Source organism: Natator depressus, chromosome 6, assembly GCF_965152275.1.
Source record: "Natator depressus isolate rNatDep1 chromosome 6, rNatDep2.hap1, whole genome shotgun sequence".
Lineage (NCBI taxonomy): Eukaryota > Metazoa > Chordata > Testudines > Cheloniidae > Natator > Natator depressus.
Genome location: NC_134239.1, coordinates 118,392,861 through 118,411,527, shown reverse-complemented (window position 1 = coordinate 118,411,527; position 18,667 = coordinate 118,392,861). Strand labels below are relative to the sequence as shown.

General features: G+C 43.6%; 1 protein-coding gene across 1 annotated transcript in view; it reads left to right on the top strand.

Moving 5' to 3' along the window:
• The window catches only part of MNAT1 (MNAT1 component of CDK activating kinase), a 181,173-nt gene that overhangs the window by 106,360 nt on the left and 56,146 nt on the right, over positions 1 to 18,667 (top strand). Inside the window, exon 7 of the mRNA XM_074957194.1 lies at positions 18,181 to 18,302. Within this exon, the coding sequence (XP_074813295.1) occupies positions 18,181 to 18,302 (122 nt within the window). The remainder of the gene's footprint in view (positions 1 to 18,180; positions 18,303 to 18,667) is intronic.

Below are 18,667 nucleotides of genomic sequence, written 5' to 3'. Positions count from 1 at the left end.
ACATGACCTGGCCCTTCATATCAACGTCAGGGAGGTCAGAGCAGTTCGCCTGGCGTGCCAGGTGTTCTTGCCTCACCTGAAGGGCAGGTCCTAATGGACAATACCGCCGCAATGTATTACATCAACAGGCAGGGTGGCACCAGGTCTTCGGCCCTTTGTCTTGAAACTCTCAGCCTCTGGGACTTTCGTGTGTGGCATGCCATTCATTTGGTGGCTGCCCAACTGCCCGGAGCCAAGAAAGTCTTGGTGGATCGCCTTAGCAGGACATTCTTGTCTTGCCACGAACGATCGCTCCATCCGGAGGTGGTCAGCCTAGTGTTCCGCAGGCGGGGGACTCCCTGTGTGGACCTGTTCATGTCCAGACAGAACAGGAAGTGTCATGTGTTCTGTTCTCTGCTGGGCAGAGACAAGGGCTCCCTGTTGGACGCCTTCCTGACCCCGTGGTCGGGAGTGCTGATGTACGCCTTCCTGCCAGTGCCACTAATCCACACAGTCCTGCTCAAGGTGAAGCAAGACAAAGCAACGGTCATCCTCATAGCCCCGGCGTGGCCTTGTCAGCACTGGTTCACCATGCTCCTGAGTCTGTCGGCAGGCAACCCATTGCAGCTGCCTCTTCGGCCGGATCTGCTGCCCCAGAACCACAGGAGCCTGCTGCATCTGAACCTGGCAGCGCTATGCCTGATGGCTTGGTTTCTGTGTGGCTGAGTGGGGAGAAGCGGCAGTGTTCCGCCAGTGTCCAGAAGGTCCTGCTGGGCAGCAGAAAACCCTCCACTAGGGCTACCTACATAGCAAAATGGAAGCGGTTCACATGGGCCTCGGATCACCGCATCCAGGTGGAGGAGGCCCCCCTGCAAGTTATCCTGAACTATTCGCTATATCTGAAGCTCCGGGGCCTATCTCTGTCCTCAGTCAAGGTGCACCTGGTGGCCATCTTCGCTTTCCGTCCCCTGTTTCACAGCAGGTCAGTCTTCACCCATCCCGTGACAGTGCGGTTCCTGAAAGGACTGGAGCGCCTTTACTCACATGTCTGGGACCTGGTCCCTCCTTGGGACCTGAACCTTGTGCTGCCCAGGCTCATGGGGCCCCTACTCTCTCTTCTGCTTCTCTCCTGGAAGGTCTCCTTTTTGGTTGCCCTAACCTCGGCCTGTAGGCTGTCCAAGATCAGGATGCTCACATAGAAGACCATATAAGGGGGCTCCAATAAGGACAAGGTCCAGCTGCGTCCTCATCCGGCTTTTCTGCCCAAGGTCGTTTCCCAGTTCCATACTGGTCAGGATATATATCTTCCGGTCTTCTCCCCGAAGCCTCATGCTATGGATGAGGAACACAGGCGGCATTCCCTGGACGTCAGGCAGGCACTGGCCTTCTACATAGAGAGAATGAAGCCATTCTGTAAGTCTACACAACTGTTTGTCACTGTCTATCCAGAGAATCTCATCCTGGATCCCAGCTTGCATCTGCTGGTGTTATGAGCTGGTGAAGGTGCCCCGTCAGCAATTGTGATGGCCCACTCGTCTAGGGTGCAGGTGTCCTCGGCGGCCTTCCTCGCTTAGGTGCTGATCCAGGAAATTTGCCGCACTGCAACCTGGTCATCCATCCACATGTTTGCTTCACACTATGTGCTGTGAACTCTGAGCCCACCGCTGTGGATTCTGCTTGTGATTTATCTACAATGGAATCGACATGAGCAAGCACTCGAAGAAAAACGGTTACCCACCATTTTGTAACTGTTGTTCTTCGAGATGTGTTGCTCATGTCCATTCCATTACCTACCCTTCTGCCCCTCTGTTGGAGTTGTTGGCAAGAAGGAACCGAGAGGGCGCGGGGCTGGCAGTGCCTGATATAGTGCGGCATGAACGCAGCACTCTAGAGGGAGCCACAGCCGGCCGTATGGGGACTACTAAGGCAAAATTCTCCAACGGCCATGTATGTGAGCGCGCGCACGCCTACAATGGAATGGACATGAGCAACACATCTCGAACAACAACAGTTACAAAATGGTGGATAACCGTTTTTCACCTACCTCTCAACTGTTTGTTCTTCAGGATGTTCTCATGTCTATTCCAAGACCCACCCACCTCCCCTCTATCGGAGTATCTGGCAAGAAGGAACTGAAGAGGCGGTGGGTCGTCAGGGACCTATATACACCTCCATGAAGATGTGATTGGGGGGGCTCCACAGCTAACCCAACGGCTACCGCTAAGGGAAAAAACCGTCCAATGACTGTGCATGCAGCGTGCACACACCTACTTGGAGTGGACATGAGCAACACATCTCGAAGAGCAACAGTTATGAGAGGTAGGTAACTGTTTTTTTTAGTTGTCCTGCCAGATAGCCTGGAAAGGCTTGAAAACCCCTATTTATATGTGGGAAGCTCAGAAGCAAAACTTGCCTAATTTACATTATTTACATCAAAGTAATCCTGTTTAAGGCTTATTGAAATGCACATCTGAGAAAAGTTTTCAGTTAACACAATACAAAATGCCTTTCGCACCAGTGATCAATCTAGTTTCCTTTATAGATGGATGTGATGTGGACTACTTTGGGCGAGCCTCTGTTGCATTCAGAGCTAGGAACTCAACCTGCAAAACTTCACTCACATGTACACAAGTGAGTAATGCCATTGATTTCAATGGGTTTGCTCATGTGAGTAAAGATTGCTCACAAGACAGGTTTTAAAGGATTGAGCCCTCCATTTAAAATAATGTGCATCGTTTTCCCGTGATACTTTTAGGCAGGAGATGAACATCTTAATGTACACTTCATACACAAGAAATTCTGTTACCTCGCAGGCAGGGAGATCTGGACAGCTTTGGCTAGATCGACACACCATACCAGTGTTGTGTAGAATATGTGTAGCGGGACGCTGCAATGAAGAGCACACCATGTCCACTCTGCAGCGTCTGTAGTTACATGTGTCAATGAAAGATTCCAGCAGCAGGGAAAGGGCTTCAGCAACTCCCTGCTTCCAGGGATAAAAGGCCTAGGGCAGGGAGCAGGTAGTGGGGAAATCCCCTCCCAGGGCCTTTCCCCAGCTGGAGTTTTTTCCTGCGGTGGAGAGAGGCTCCAGCAACAGGGAGCTGGTAGAGCCTTTCCCTGCTGCCTCCCCTTTGCAGGAGTCTTTCCCTCTGGCGGGGAATGGCTCCGGCAGCATGGAGGCAGCAGGACACTACGCTGGTAAAACGGAGGAAAGGGAGACGCAGCTTGGGTGAGTAGAAAGGCGCATAGGGTGTGTACTCACATGTGTACTAGGCGTGCCTTTGCTCTACTTGCCTAGGCCATGTGTTTCCAGCTACACAGCTCCGTATGCCTGTGCTGGGGCGGGCTACACTGATATGTACTCTAGACGACGCCAAAAGAAACATGCGGTGGAGATGTACCCTTCATGTCGAGGGAGAACCTTCAGATAGGACTCTGGGGAAACACCCTGGTTTGTGACCATACAATGTAAGGATGGATCCCATTTTCAAAACTGCCATTCTCTTCCCCATATTTTGGAAGTATGTGAAAAGTTAACTTCCTGTCTATTAATTTTACAATCAATCAATAAATAATCTTTTAAAAAGCGCTCTGCTCTGTGGAGTGTAAAAATGGCTGTAGATTTATCACGGCATAGTTCTGGTGTGACTGAAAACTGATGTCTTGCTCCAGAATGCCGGGGAATGCAGTGTGCGAAACTTCTGCTCCCTGGGGCCCTGATTCAGCAGCAGCTGTTCATCAAAGCACTTAAGCAAGTACTTAAGTCCCCTTGACTTCAACCTGTAGTGAGCCAAAGTTTTAGACTAGATCTCCCCCTTCTTGGGGCATGATTGAACTTTGAGAAGGGTTAGAGTAACAGTTGGATCAAGCCGTAAATTAATCAGTTGCCTTTGGTTTTGAAAAGCTCTTTTTAACCACTTTGACATCTCACTTTTATTCTCAAACATCTGCTTTTGATTGTTTGCTATAAAAGTGTAAGAGTTAATCTTGCCCTCATTTTTGTTATTGCTACCAGAAACCCAGCTATTTTTACTACTTCTTGTATAGGGATTTGGACTTAATCGTTTCAGAATAAAGAAAAAATGAGTTTTTTTTCTTAAACCGACAAGTAAGGCTAATTAAATTGTAATGCTAAGTGTGTAAAGATACTAGACATAGCTTGTTAAGTTGTAGCTCTACTTTGTTTTATTGGCCTAATAGCATGAGATTGAAGGAAAGTCAAATGATCAATGTATTTCAGGTCATTTCTCAGCATGGCAGCTGCCTTGACCGAGTGCCAGGCAACATTTGCATTGACTATGAAGAGCTTAGTGCATATTTTCCTGTATGGAAATGGCATCTGAAATTCAAAAAAAAATTGAGACCCTTCCTATAGGTTTAGTCTTTTGACTAACAAATGTTTATAATTTTTATCCTCAGGCTTTCTTTTCCTCAGATTACAGCCAACTTTTTTGTTCTATACCTCAGCAACAGATACATAACTATAGCATCTAGCGTTTGGTTTAGGCCCTGATCCTGCAATGAACTACATGCAAATGGACTCCTTCCCCCATATAGAGTTCTATTAACTTCATTGGGGACCTTGGATTACACTGGAATTTAGATGACTTTCTCCCCATCTTGTAGCTGGATATTTTTTTCGTTTCTAAAGCACTACTCTCCACATACGCCTGTGGTAGGAGACACTACTGCAGCTTCCCCCTAACTTGCTGGGAGCTAATGCAGTTGATGGCTGTTCAAAATGGTCTCAGCCACTTACCTCTATCCCCTTTGTATGGTCTTCTCGCCCTTAAACTGGCTGCTAGAAGCTAACTGCGATTTGATTTAAATACAGTGTTTTAATTAGAGGTTTCCAACAGGAGCCTGTCACCATGACAAATAAATGAGCCCCTTCCAAACTGGACCATCGAGATGCACACATGCCTTAATGCAGTAACCTTGTGATTGCATCGCTATAATACTTGCCCTTGTTTAGTTATCTCCAGCATGCTGTTTAAAATTAGATTGTAGACTCTTCCAGGCAGGCACCATGGTTTTCTGTTTGTTCTGTAAAGTGCCTTACATGCTTGTCATCGTGTTTAAGAAACCCCCCCTGCAACAACAATAATTTTAATAACCTGTAGTATACTGGAAAGGTGTGTCACTGAATCCATGTTACTATCCTAGGCCATGCTGTTACCTACTAGCGTGCCTCAATTCTGCTAATGCAGTGTACTTGTAGCTGTATCTGTTCTAGAATATCAGGGGGACAATGTGGGTGAGGTAATATCTTTTATTGGACCAGCTTCTGTTGGCGAGAGAGCCACGCAGTTGTTGGTCCAATAAAAGATGTTAGGTCACCTACCTTGTCTCTCAATGCTGCAAATACAGAGGGACTACCTCCAGGGGCTTCAGCCAATCAGCCAGCACTTTAAAGAGTTTCTGGTGCTGTGAGCATTCAACTTGTCATAGATTTGAAGGCATTCAGAGCCCCACAGGATCGGGCCTTAAAAATGAGATGTTTGTGTGTAAGATTTGTGGTGTTTGGTTTGTAAAAATTACGTTAGGCATGCTCAGAAATCTAGACAGATGGAGAACAACATCACAAACCCACCTCACCAGAGCAGTTAGCACCTCTGTTGTCAGCCTCAGCAGAAAAAAAAAAAGGGGTGTGTGTGTGTGTGTGTGTGTGTGTGTGTGAAGAGTAAATCAGTACTTCCTCCCACCCCTGGGGGGGGTGTTCTTTTGGCTTAACAGAATTGATCCCCGTTTGTAGGGTATTGTTGGGATGATTGTGCTACCACTGACCCATCCTGAACCTGCTGTGGAGATAGTGAACTGTGCGTGTGTTCGTCCTAAATCAACCATGACAGTTATTCCTCTGGCTCTTTTACATGGACCTTATGCTAATGTTGTTTCCTCTTTGCATGAAGATGAGAAAGTCCAGAGATTATAAACCATTCCATCTTTTTTATACTAATAATGAAGAGTTATATCAAGGAGTTAAATGTTTTGCATAAGGGTTTCAATTTTCTTTTAAAACCGGTGTCCTGCATATCTTACTAATAGTGACTGCTTGTTGTTAACATGCGCTGATGCTTTGTCAGTTGCTGCCTGAAAATTACTGCTTCAGAGTTAAATTCCACAGACCTCCTACATGCCTAATTTTGCCCGCACTCCATATTGCTGCTTCTATTTCTAACTGTTCACCCTCGCTCCCTTTGTTTTTCCCATTCCTTTAACTTTCCTCCTCCTTTTGTCTCCTATTCTCACTCTGCTGCATGTTCTTTTCCATTCTGTCCCCATCCACCATAGCAGTTGCCTTGTTTATTTCCTTTCTTCTGCCAGACGCATTCTCTGCCTCCACCAAATGCCTCCTTAAAATGCATTTGTTTCAGGAATCCCCCACTCTTTTCTTCTCTCCCTTAATAACCCCTAAGCCATCACTCTACTGAGACATTGTTCTGTATCTTTACTTACAGTTTGTCTTGCTTCAGAGTGTAAATTTAACAGGGCAGGGAATGTCTATGGGTCTCTTAATTTCAAACAAACTGAGTGTCTAACCTTTTAAAGACCAAGTTCAGTTTTCTATTTCATCTCCTTGTTTTAAGGAGGGGTTTTAAATTGTCCATCATATGGTATATAACTTAACAGCAATATTTCATAGTATTTCGAGGTATATATTTCTAGGTGTACTTAATCCTGCCTCAGAACAGGGTTATGGATTAGATGATCTCTTGAGTTTCCTTCCAGCTCTACATTTCTATGATTTTATGACAGTTGTGGAGATTTGGGGGAGGGGGAAAATACAGACAGCATAATACAGCTGTTTATGAACGTCAGAATGTTCGCATTGTGTTATTCATAAGCATAGGCTTTCTGCTGTAGGGAGCATATTTCGTCTTCCTTCAGGAAATCCTAAATACCATAGTCCTATAATTGAAATGTTGTGTCAGCATACAGTATTCTGCAAAGAGTTGTACTGTAGCAAAACAAGAACACTGATAAGTCCATCTGGACCAAGACGTAAGCCAATTTCATTGAATATAGGCAGTATTGCGTGGATCCATGTTGTCTACTACAACTACATGTAGCTCCTCCCCTCCCCCCTCGATTAGTACAAATTTTTTAGCTATCAGAACTTTCGGGCAAAATTTTCAAAACATGGCCCTGATTTGTTCACCTGCATTTTTTTTTAAATGCAAGATCTAGATGAAATTAACATGCATGAACTCCATTTGTGTGTGCACTTTGATTTCAAATGAGTTTTGTGTACTAAATGCTATAATTTGTGATGGTTATATGCAAAAACTCCACATGCAAGGTGGTTTATGTGTAAAGGCAAGTTGGGTTGATACCTCTCTGAAAATTTGGCCCTTTAACGTGGGTATTTTCATTTGTCCAAATTAAGATAATGTAGAACTTCAATTTTACTACATTAAGGCTTTCAACTTTGCAATTGGATTGCTAACTCAGATCCCTGTGCCTGTGTGTAGCCTCAGTGGAATGTATGTGTCTCCCGTTGGCATCAGGAGTCCACACTGGTAGATCTGATTGTAGAAGCACAACCTGAGTTTGCTTAATTTTACTTCATCTGTTATTCCGAACAAAGCATGGTAGTATTGGGGAATAGAATAACACATTGAAAATGACTTAGTTTTTTACTGAAGACCGAATGAATCTCTGAAAAATGGCATTTCAGCCTGAACAAGTAATGTTCAACACCTGTAAGGCCACAATGAGGAAAAAGGAAGTGTGAGTCTGTGCCTGAGGCTTGCAAATGTGACAGTCGCTTCCGCAAGGCGCTATGAGTAACTCCTAGCAGCCAGTTTAAGGGCGAGGAGACTGTACCCTTCTATTCAAATATATCAAAGGGGGTGAAGTTTAGGGTAAGATGCTTGTCCCTCCAATAGACTCCCTCAAAAACCAGGGTAGGAGAGGCAGTAGAACAATGGTCTTGCAATGACCAGGTCAGTTCCACATATAATAGGATGCATTATACGGAGGGATCATTGCACAGAAAAGAAGCAGATCCTAGGACCTGAGACCATAGATGGGAGACTCAGCTAAGAGAGTTGGAGGGCGGAGTGGTAAAGAATACAGTGATGACCTGTGTGTTGGTTATTGAGAAGTGGCATAAAATGTGTTTTTATTCTTTCTCAGACACAATGCTGTCTTGTTCAGATAATAGCACAGTACACACTAGCGGGGCCTCCAGGGAAAGTCTGACAACTCTTGTCGGAACCCTGGAGTCGCTGATGAAAATGAATGAGTGGCTTAATCCAACAAACACCCACAAGCTTTCCTCAAAATCACCACTGTGTTTCAGTGGCCAGAGCTGTGGATAATGGTAACAAACAGGCAATTTGAAGTATTGGTGGAAGAGAGAAAGGACTGGAATTTTTTCTTGTAGAGTAATCACTAAATCCTGATACTGGCTCAAAACCAAAAGACTTTTACATTTCAGTTTATAAAATGGACATATGCTTTCTTCTGAGAGATTAGAGAAATGTTGCTTTTTTGGCAGGCGTTTAAGAAATGTCTGGTCAGATAATTATTTATGTCAGGATATTGCAGAAGGAAAATTCAGAAGTAAGCAAGCAAACATGTGATTGAGCCTAAGTCACTATGTGGTTAGTTTTCCAGATACCTATTTGCACATACTAAATCACATATGTAATCATCTTCATTAATAGCCTCTTCGGCACTGTTGATCTTCTCCTATATTGCTGGAAATTCTCTAAGGAAGAACTAGAGCCATTCCTAGTGAAATCGTGTTTTCTAAAGCTGTTTGGATTTCAAAACTCAAGTCTACTTTGTTTCTCAGTAAATGTCCAAACGTGATCAGCTTTATTTTCTACATGTCTGAACTCCTCTCCACATGAGCCACTTGAGCCTTAAAACCAGTACTGCCACCTGGGATCTGATCCAAAGCCTGTTAAATGAATGGAAAGCGTCCCATTGACTTTGACAGCCTTTGGATCAGTTCCTTGGTTCTTTTACGTGGCAGCTGCTGGGCTGTCTCTCTAAAAGTTGTGATAATTTGGTGAAGAAATCAGATTTATTCTTGAATTCAAAGGATGTGGGTGGAAAAGAGCTGTGGGTAGAAAAGAGCTGTGGGTTTCAGATGTTTGAGTCCTATTGGAAATACCTCATTGGTATAGGAATTGTAAACCTGGGAATGGTATTATGCATTTTAGTTTGACATCTTTCGTGTTTATTTAAAAAGGCTGTGGAAGACAGGGAGGGTAAAGGTTAAAATAATATTAACCAAGCCCTCCAAATCTATCGGGTTCACTCTCTTTTTCCTGTGTATTACTGTAGCCAAACAAAGTAGTTAATCAGAATCAGAAAGCCATATCAGCTCTGTTGACATGGACTTGTCAATGATGATGGAGGGGGATAGGGAGGAAACTGCAAAAATTAGCTATTTGGTTCAGGGTGGAATATCTAAAACATTTACAGGAACATTGTTCCATCAGAAATTCTCCTGCATCAAAGCAGCTTTTTCAAACTTAAATATTTCTATGAACTTAAAAGTAAAATGGCTTCTCAAAGATAGCCAGTAAGTGAAATCTAAAATAGTTTGGTATTCTTTTTAAATTTTGCCTCTTAGTGTTTGGATAATTACAATATTATGTGATAATGCATCAAAAAAGGACCGTCTTTTGCATTGCTTTGTATGGTGCCAAGAACAGTGGGGCTCTCGTCCTTGACTGGGGTTCCAGGACTTGCTGTAATAGAAGTAATAATATTCCAGCCTTAGAGACTCCTTAAGTTCCTTTCAACAAACACAGCATACTCCTTACCCCAGATAGATTGTTTTGGAGGGGAGTGACCTCGTGGCTAAAGGAATCTATATAATAAAATTCCAGGATTGTCACTCTGAAGTCTATTATGTCTGTAGAGGCAGTGTGATATGATAGAAACAGCTAGGAGCATGGTTGGGAGCTCCTTGTTTAGAATAGCACCTGGTTGAATCATCACTGGGATTCATGGTCTGTTACTGTCTAGTTTTTAAGTTCTGAGCCATTTTTGGCTTTTTTTTTTTTTTAATTCATGTGATTTTTATAAATTACACCTATGCAACAGCCTGGGCTTTCAGCTACCAGTGTGCATATAAATAACAGTATTGCAGTCTGACTAAAGAAGACCTAGCACATAGAATTGTAGATTACTATTTCCATTATTAAATACATGGAAGGCACTCAGATAATATGGTAATAGAGGGGCCATGTAAGTAAGTACGTACCTGGACAGATAGAAATTAAAGCGTGAAAAAACCTGTTTTATCTAGTACAGCCATGTGCTAATGCAAAAATGTGCACTGTTGAGACAAGCTTTAATGACCCCGGCAACCTTGGTTTCTGCTACTGCTACTGGAAATATCTGCAACATAATCGATCTCTGCTCTCTTCACTACAGATGCATCCATTGTTTGGTCTCTGGTATTGTCTTCCTCCTTCATTCTCCTCTTCATGGCAGTGGAAAGATAAGAACATAAAAATGGCCATACTGGGTCAGACCAATGGTCCATCTAGCCCTGTATTCTGTCTTCCAACAGTGGCCAGTACCAGATATTTGAGAGGGAATGAACAGAACAGGGCAATCAAGTGATTCATCCCCTGCCATCCAGTCCCAGCTTCTGGTAATCAGAGGTTTAGGGACACCTAGAGCATGGGGTTGCATCCTGGACTGTATTGGCTAATTGCCGTAGGTGGATTTATCCTCAATGAAGTTCTTTTTTTAATCCAATTATATTTGTGGCCTTCACAGCATCCCTAGGTAACGAGTTCCACAGGTTGTCTGGGCGTTGTGTGAAGAAATTCCTTATGTTTTAAATCTGTTTCTGCTAACCTCAGCTCTGATTCTTCTTTGGTGTGTTTTTTTTTTTTTTTTGGTAAGCTGTAGGGGGATGGAAATGGTGAAGGGCAGGCAGGGTCTGAGGGCTTAGGGAATGTGGTGGAGTTTTGGGAACAAGGAAGCTGGGAGACCAAGGGATAGGAAGTGGGGGTATCTTGAACTCACATCCTCTTAAAGTACTCCTACCCCAGCACTGGTACACTAATAGGCAACTACAAACTTGTTCAGTAGTTGTCAAATGCCCACTCCCCAGCCATATTACAGAAGGTGTACTGGTGTTCTGTTTCCAAGATCTGGTCACCCTGCTTGTATGACAGCAAAAGGAGATTATTAGGTCTCATTCATCAAAGGTTTAGGCTTTGTAAAAACAAGCATTTTGCAAACAGAAATATTCCCCTTGCAGTGTCTATAACCCAGATGTTGCAGCATTGTGCTAGTGTATTTGAGAGAGAAACTGACAAGTCTTTTTTTATTGTCTAAACAGAGAAATGCATTAAGTAAACAGCGTATGTAGTGTAGCGAAAAGTAAATCGGATTGTTAAATCTGCTATTAAGTATCATAAGAAAAGACATTAATTTTAAAAGTAGCTGATCCTGTGTCTGTCTATTCATGTGCAGTATGTTTTAGGTTAATCAGTTGCACACAAATCCCTTGCTGTGCAAACTTTTACATAAACGAAGTTATGAGGATGAAACACGCATCTTAATTCTAATTAACAATGTTTTTGTGGTGCCATAAACTCCAAAATATAATGGACAGCCACAGTGCCTAAATTAAACTGAGGGGGCGGGGGGGGGGATGGGACGGAACGGAAGGAATATGCCAGAAAGATTGGGGGTGGGGAGAGGAGACAGGAATATCTGTTGTCTTTGTTCTTGGAAGCCATTTCTTTCACCATTCGGATACTGTCTGCTTCTTGTACACAAACATTACAGCATCCAGGGGGAATTAGAAACACTTACCCATGACCACAAAATCAAATTCTAGATGTGTCAGGACAAAGCAATGCAAAAAGAAAATGTTGGAGCCCACTACCTTCAGTCTGGTTTTAGCTCAGTCGTAAACTCCTCCTAATGCTGAAAAAGGCAGGCCCTGTCCTCTAAGTGGAGTATAGTAAATTTAAAAATCCTACCTCTCAGAAGTGTAAAGTGCTATGCATTTGTAATGCACTGTAGAAGCCCTAAGTAATAGTGTTTGCCTCTAGTGATCTCTATCAAGTTGCATAATGGCTTCCATTTTAACACTCTCTGATGAATGGCTGTGTCTCCTTCTCCCCCCGACCCCCTTTGAGCATCATCTAGCTCTGTCTCCCAGCCCAAATATTTGACGGTTGCCATGTACTTGATGTCCCATCCAGACAGGTTAATATTGAGCTGGGTGTAATCTGGTCTGAAGGGTGTTTGATAGTAATGGTCAGGGATTTAGTTTCATCTGGGTTAATAATCCAACTAGTGTGTGCTCCTTCTTGCCCAACCAGCTTTACCGTCAGCTACAGCAGTTCACCAAACTGAACAATGTCAGCAAGACACTGTCATGAGTGTATTCTTGGGTATGGACCTATTAGAATGGAAGACCAGTGAATTCCAAAGTGTGTGCACCAAGGAATGCTGCTACACAGCTGGCGAACACACGGGCACCAAAAGCTTTGGAGGTGCGACAAGAATGCCAGCGATGAACATAAACTGAATATACAATCAGACTGCGTTGAGCACTTTGCCAGTGATTGAACCACATGGGGCTTGATTTGTAAGAAGGCCACGTTCCTTTGGGATTTGCCATGATGACGATAACGTGAATGCATAGGGGCCAGTCAGGCTGGAGACCAGATTAAGATGATATTGACCAAATCTCTGCTGCTTTATTAAACTTTTTAATTTAATTGGGCAAGATACGTTTTAAATGCAACTTGTCCCACCAGCAGTATAAAGGAAGAAGGTCACAGCTGTCCCAAACTCCTACTTTGCTCCTTCCCCCAGCATACCTTATTGATGCTCAAAGCACAAATATTCCTGGTCCTGTATTGCCTGTATTGGAGCCTATATTGCCTCAAGGCCTGAATGTGGCCACAGCCCCGTGCAAATGAATTCATGAGACAACCACTAGCCCTCCTTTGTGTTCCAGGTCCTCCCTGCAAATCTAGCCCGTTCCCAAGTGAAGGCAGACTAATACCCACTTTGCAGGAAAAGGACATTACCCAAACTCCCAACATCTGTGTGTCAGGAGTGCCAGCCAACCCAGCTTCTGGGGTTTTTTTTCTTGTTACTGAGGGGAGTCTATCCCATGCTGCCAAGACCCACCGCCTAAAGTTGTAATCCTGGGAAGCTAAAGCAAATGAACTGTGTTGTGCAGCTGCCTCAATGTCCAGATGTACTTGCACAATGCAAACCCATCCAGTTACCTTCATGTGCAGAGGTGCCTGCTGGCCCCCAGTGGCTGGGACCAAACCACCCCACACCCTAATCCAAAGTGTATAGCAGAGAGAAACGTAACAGGAGCCAGTGGTTGGAAGCTGAAGCCTGACAGACTCAAATGGGAAACGAGGTACTGTTTTTTAATGGTGAGGATAATTAACCATTGGAACAGCTGACCTAGGGAGGTAGCAAGTACTTTACCAAGTCTCTGAATCTAGGGCAGATCTTTTTTTGAAAGATAGGCGCTAGCTCAACTGCACGTTACGGGGCTTCATCCAAGAATCCCTTGTTGAAGTTCTGTGACCTGTGTGACTCAGGAGGTTACACTAGATGATTGTAATGGTTCCTTCTTCTTGCCTCTAAAACCTGTGAAACTCCATAGACCAAGCCTGATGAAACACAGATACCCTATGCTGCCAATTACAGTGAAGACAAAAAGGAGGATGGGCTTTTGCGGCAGCACAGTGGGTGGAGGAGGAAGCCTGACTCAGCCTAGCACTGCTCTTTTCTGTGTGGTCCCACACCTCCATTAGCCAATCCCAGTGCAATTAGCATTAGGCTAGTGTTGGGAGCAACCTTAACAAAAAACCCCCTCCAGGTGATTGCAAAAACCCCCTCCAGAGATGTGACCCCAGCCTCTGCCTTGCAATCTGAGCTGGCCATTGGGGTATGTCTACATGGCAACGTAAGCCCATGGTTAGTGGGACTCGAGTCAGTTGATCCTGGGTTAGAGAACCTGGGGCTTGAGCATCTACATTGATTTGTTAACTCTACGTTAAGAATTTTCTAACCCAGGCTTGAACCTGGGGCTCTGATGTCCACACTACAACATGCAGACCCGAGTCAAAACAACCATATCCACACTCCCTTCTGCTAACCCGAAATCTGCTTACACTTGCCCTTTGACAGGGACCACAGGTCAAGTTGTGAATGCCAATGTGGGCTGCACTGGGAAAGTTAATGATGCCAGGGCTTTTCATTGCTTAGGAGTCTACGCTAATGGACAGGCTAGGACACTGTTGCCACCAAATGATATTGTAATAAGTGTTGTTACTGTCCCCACTGTTGTTCTGGAGGAGCCCGCATACCCCCTTTTGCCCTGGCTTACAAAACTGTGCCCTGATTTCAGAGGCCCTGGCAAAAGATGGTTTAATTACACTCTGAACAGGTGTAGAATGGTGGTTGAATGTACTTTTGGCAGATTGAAATCATGCTGGAGATGGTTACAGAGCTGTTTGGATGCCAGTGGTGTTAATGCTGTCTGCATTATTGTGGCTATGCTGTGCTCTTTGCAATCTTTGTGAAGCCTGAGATGATCTGTTTCCCCATGAATGGACCTATGACAGACAAGGGCTGCTGGACTGGTTCCCTCAGCTAGAAAGTGCACCTACCCCAGCTGGAGCTGGTACCCAGGCAACAGAAGTCAAGGATGCTTTGTGTTCTCACATTATGGACTTGCATGGCCCAGTGGAAGAGGGGGAGTAGCACCTCTCTGAATGTGCTTGTGGAGGGATGGGGTTAATTGATTTGTGGGGGTTCAGTGCTTGGGTTGGGCTGGGGGCTTGATTGACATGCAGTGCATCTATGAATGACATGACAGTTTATGAAATGGGGGGTGGGGAATGATTCACGGTATGGATTCATATAAGGAAGTGATTGATTGAAGTGTGGATGTCTGTATCTAACTGTATAGAGGATTAGTGTTTGCTTACTAATTCCTAGTTGCTCCTGATCATGTGTTAACCTTTATTGTTTCAAATACAGATTGTATGATGAGATGCAGTGATAGCAATAAACTTTCTTGATGACCTAAAAAAGCTTTATTTATAAACATGTTTTAAAACAGTACAACATCCTCTCATTGCCAGGCAGGCTAGCTGCTATCATTACACCAAAACGCCAGTTACAACAGAACTTTTCCAAAACAAAACGTGCATGAACAAGTGCAAACAGTAAAACCATCTACACAACACAGACCCCTGCCCCGCATTCCCCTTTCCCTTCTATCCCCATTTTCCACGCACCTGACGCCTGGGGAGGGAGGGTGGAAGTATCCACAGGCCAGAGGGTCAAGAGGGAGGACTGCTTGGGGCTAAGTTCCCTAGCTGCTCATGGGGCCTGATTGCATGGGCCACCCAGCCATGGAATTTTCCAAGCTGTTTCACTACATCCCAGGGTATGGCACAGGGGACATAGGCCATGGTGTGGGAGAGGCAGCAGGAGCTGGTACTCTTGAAGCCATGATTGAAATCAGCCACTCAAACAGCTCTCTGCTGAGCTCTGTCTCCTTCATTAGCCATCGTTCCTGTTCCCAGAACTGCAAAGCCAAGTGTCTGCTCCTGTGCTGAAACCCTGTCCTCAAGCTGTACGGCCAGCCTCAGCTTTCCTGTTGCCTCTTGCCAGGCCTTTTCTTTAGCTGTAAGTCCCCTGTTTCTGGTACTAGACCTGGTTGTTGGCCTTCTCCAAACGTCAATCATAAGGTGATTACGAAAACACTTCCTCTTGGAATAGTCCACAGAGGTATGTTTCAGGTTTGTGCTGCACTGTGGGTGAGCTATGGCAGTACTACAGCCGGTTGAGGGGCCTGGAATAGGACAAGTCACAGGATTATTGTCTCAAATAAGGAGCACAGAAAAAATCCGTGTGGAAGTTTCAAGGGCATAAAATATTACTTTTCCATTCTGAAATTCAGTATATTGTTAAAAGAACAGGAGTACTTGTGGCACCTTAGAGACTAACAAATTTATTAGAGCACAAGCTTTCGTGAGCTACAGCTCACTTCATCGGATGTACGCAGTCTGATGAAGTGAGCTGTAGCTCACAAAAGCTTGTGCTCTAATAAATTTGTTAGCCTCTAAGGTGCCACAAGTACTCCTGTTCTTTTTGCGGATACAGACTAACACGGTTGCTACTCTGAGTATATTGTGACAGAGATGTTTCAGTCCACAGAAGCTCCCTGCACACAGCCTGGTTAATCACAGCAAAAGAAATGCAGAGACAATGGTAAGTTTAAAAATTCAGTGTTTTTGTTTTCTAAAAATTTCAGAACTACCTGGGGGCAGTCAGTAGCCTGGCTACAAAAGCTTTTTCTATAATTTCAGGCCTTTCACATTTTGGAGGCTGTAACTGTTCTGATGGTGCCTGACTGGCAAAGGGAAAGGTTATTCCAAGCTGCTGGTGGGAAACCCGCAGTGTATACAGCTGAAGTAGTCGAATATCTAGTGACTGAACAGCACAGCTAGGAGGGGAGTTGAATTTTTAAACCTAAAGGTTTCCAAGTGCAGAGTCCATAATGGGTGTCACACGATGAGAGCAATTTTTTATAAAATATAAAAGTGATGAACACTTGAATGTGTTGTATTAATTGACAGCTTCAGATGATATTGAGACACTGTATATGCCTTAAAATATTGTGGGGTACAGTTAAAGTTTCAACCTTACTTTTGCATTTCCTGATTTCTTTGAGTGACTGGTTGCTCAGTTTTAACATTGGTGTTTTTGGCATAGAAATAACAGTATGAAAGCTAGATTGAATAGTGTCTAACTTCAGAACTTTTATTTCTCATGGTAAATTCTCCTTTAAAGTGCCTGAACTATGCAAGCTGTCACCTTAGCAATGCCCCTATGCGTCTGTGCAGTGCAGAGAGAAGGAAGTTGAAATGATCCATTCTCATCACATGCATAATCCATTTGCAGTAGAAAACTTCACCTCCATTGAGATCTCAACCAAACTGGAAGGCCCCTGGCTCTGACTAGTTTTCTGTATCACTGATAGTATTTCTCCTGACCGGCTGGTCCTCAGTTGTCTTATCTGCCTTCTGTATGTTTGAACGAAGCCTTCTAAGCTTGTAATTCAGGGAGGCCATTGTACCTGGACTACACGCACGCGTGACATCCTCCACGCCTTCCTCAGTTAACTTTAACATGATGGGCCAGGCTGTGAGCCCCTTGTACCCATTGGTGAGTAGCTACTTACATGAGTAGTGCCTTTGAATCCACTGAATTGAGTAAGCGTTCGCCAGTGGGAGTCACACAGCCTAACCCTATGTAAAGATTCAACACTTTTGTCTTAAAGTGAGCACACATACACTGCTACCGTTTTCCTAATGGGTACTCAGATTGTCTTGGGGTATCGTAGTGTTCTCTGTTCTGCTGTTGGTAATTTTGTCAGCACCATAGAATAAAGTAGAAAATTGAAACTCTGTGAAAGATCAACAAATCCGTGGCAAATGTCACACAACAACATCTGTTAACTAGGCTCTATCTCTTTCTTTGACTCTCCTTTCAAACCCCAAATCTCTGTTTTGAGAGTTTGGAGTGATAGGAGCTTTAAAAGGAATTCTAGCTGTTTGTTTCTCTGTGGTCTGAAGGCCTTGAAAAAGTACCATCTGGAATTAAAATTTTATATTTGCGTGTTTCTATATTTTAGTTACAGAACAAATGGGAGTTTGCTGAATGAATTAATTGTGTTCTATTGTAAAAAGTCTATCACGAGAGCCATTATATATGGTAGCTTAGAAAGCCCTGCAGAGAGAAATTAAAGTCATTTCCCTTTCTAATTAGGGCTTTCAGGAAATCATTGATTACAAAATCTAATACAATTGCTCAGAGGCATTTGTTTGACATTATTTCTGATAAGTGAAATTTTTACGTAATTTCACCAGAGAGTCTGGAAGCAGCTACACTATCTTTGATGGTAAGACTGATTTCACTAAAGCTTTTCCTCTTATCCCTCTAAAGAATTATAGCTAACAAAACATTAGTTCCATACTGTAGGTCCTGTAAAGAATTAAAATTACCATCAGGAAATGGCTAATATAATGGACAATATGTTTAAAGGTGGACTGAACATCACATTAAGTGCAAACTTACCCCTCCCAACCTCCATGAAGGAACCAGCAAAAAAATTATGGCACATTTTAAAGATTCATTGTTCCTTTTCAACAGACTCAGCATATTTCATTAGCGCCCATTCAAAAACTGGAGGAAGCACTGTATGAGTATCAGCCACTGCAAGTCGAGACCTATGGACCACAAGTTCCAGAGACTGAACTTCTAGGAAGGCTAGGGTAAGTACCATATTAGAACTTTAATTTTCATTTCATGGCATTGTATCTGGGAATATTACCATCTTCACTTTGCCAGCAGCATATGGATTTTTTTTTTTAAAAGTATCTTAATGAAATATTAGACTTCCTGCCCAACCATCGTTTTGTTTGGGTGGATAAGCTAAAATTTTTTTGGTCCTCTAGCCTTTATAGATCTATGGAGAGCTAAACTGGATTGCATTAGTGTTTTTAAGGTTGTCGTTGGCAGCTGTAGTGAAGTAGCTGTTCATTTTCAGTTGCACTGTATTAAAGAGTAAATAAATAAAAAATCGGGGCATAATTTACCCAGCAGTAAGCCAGTAAAAATATCAAAGCTGGGCCTTTTG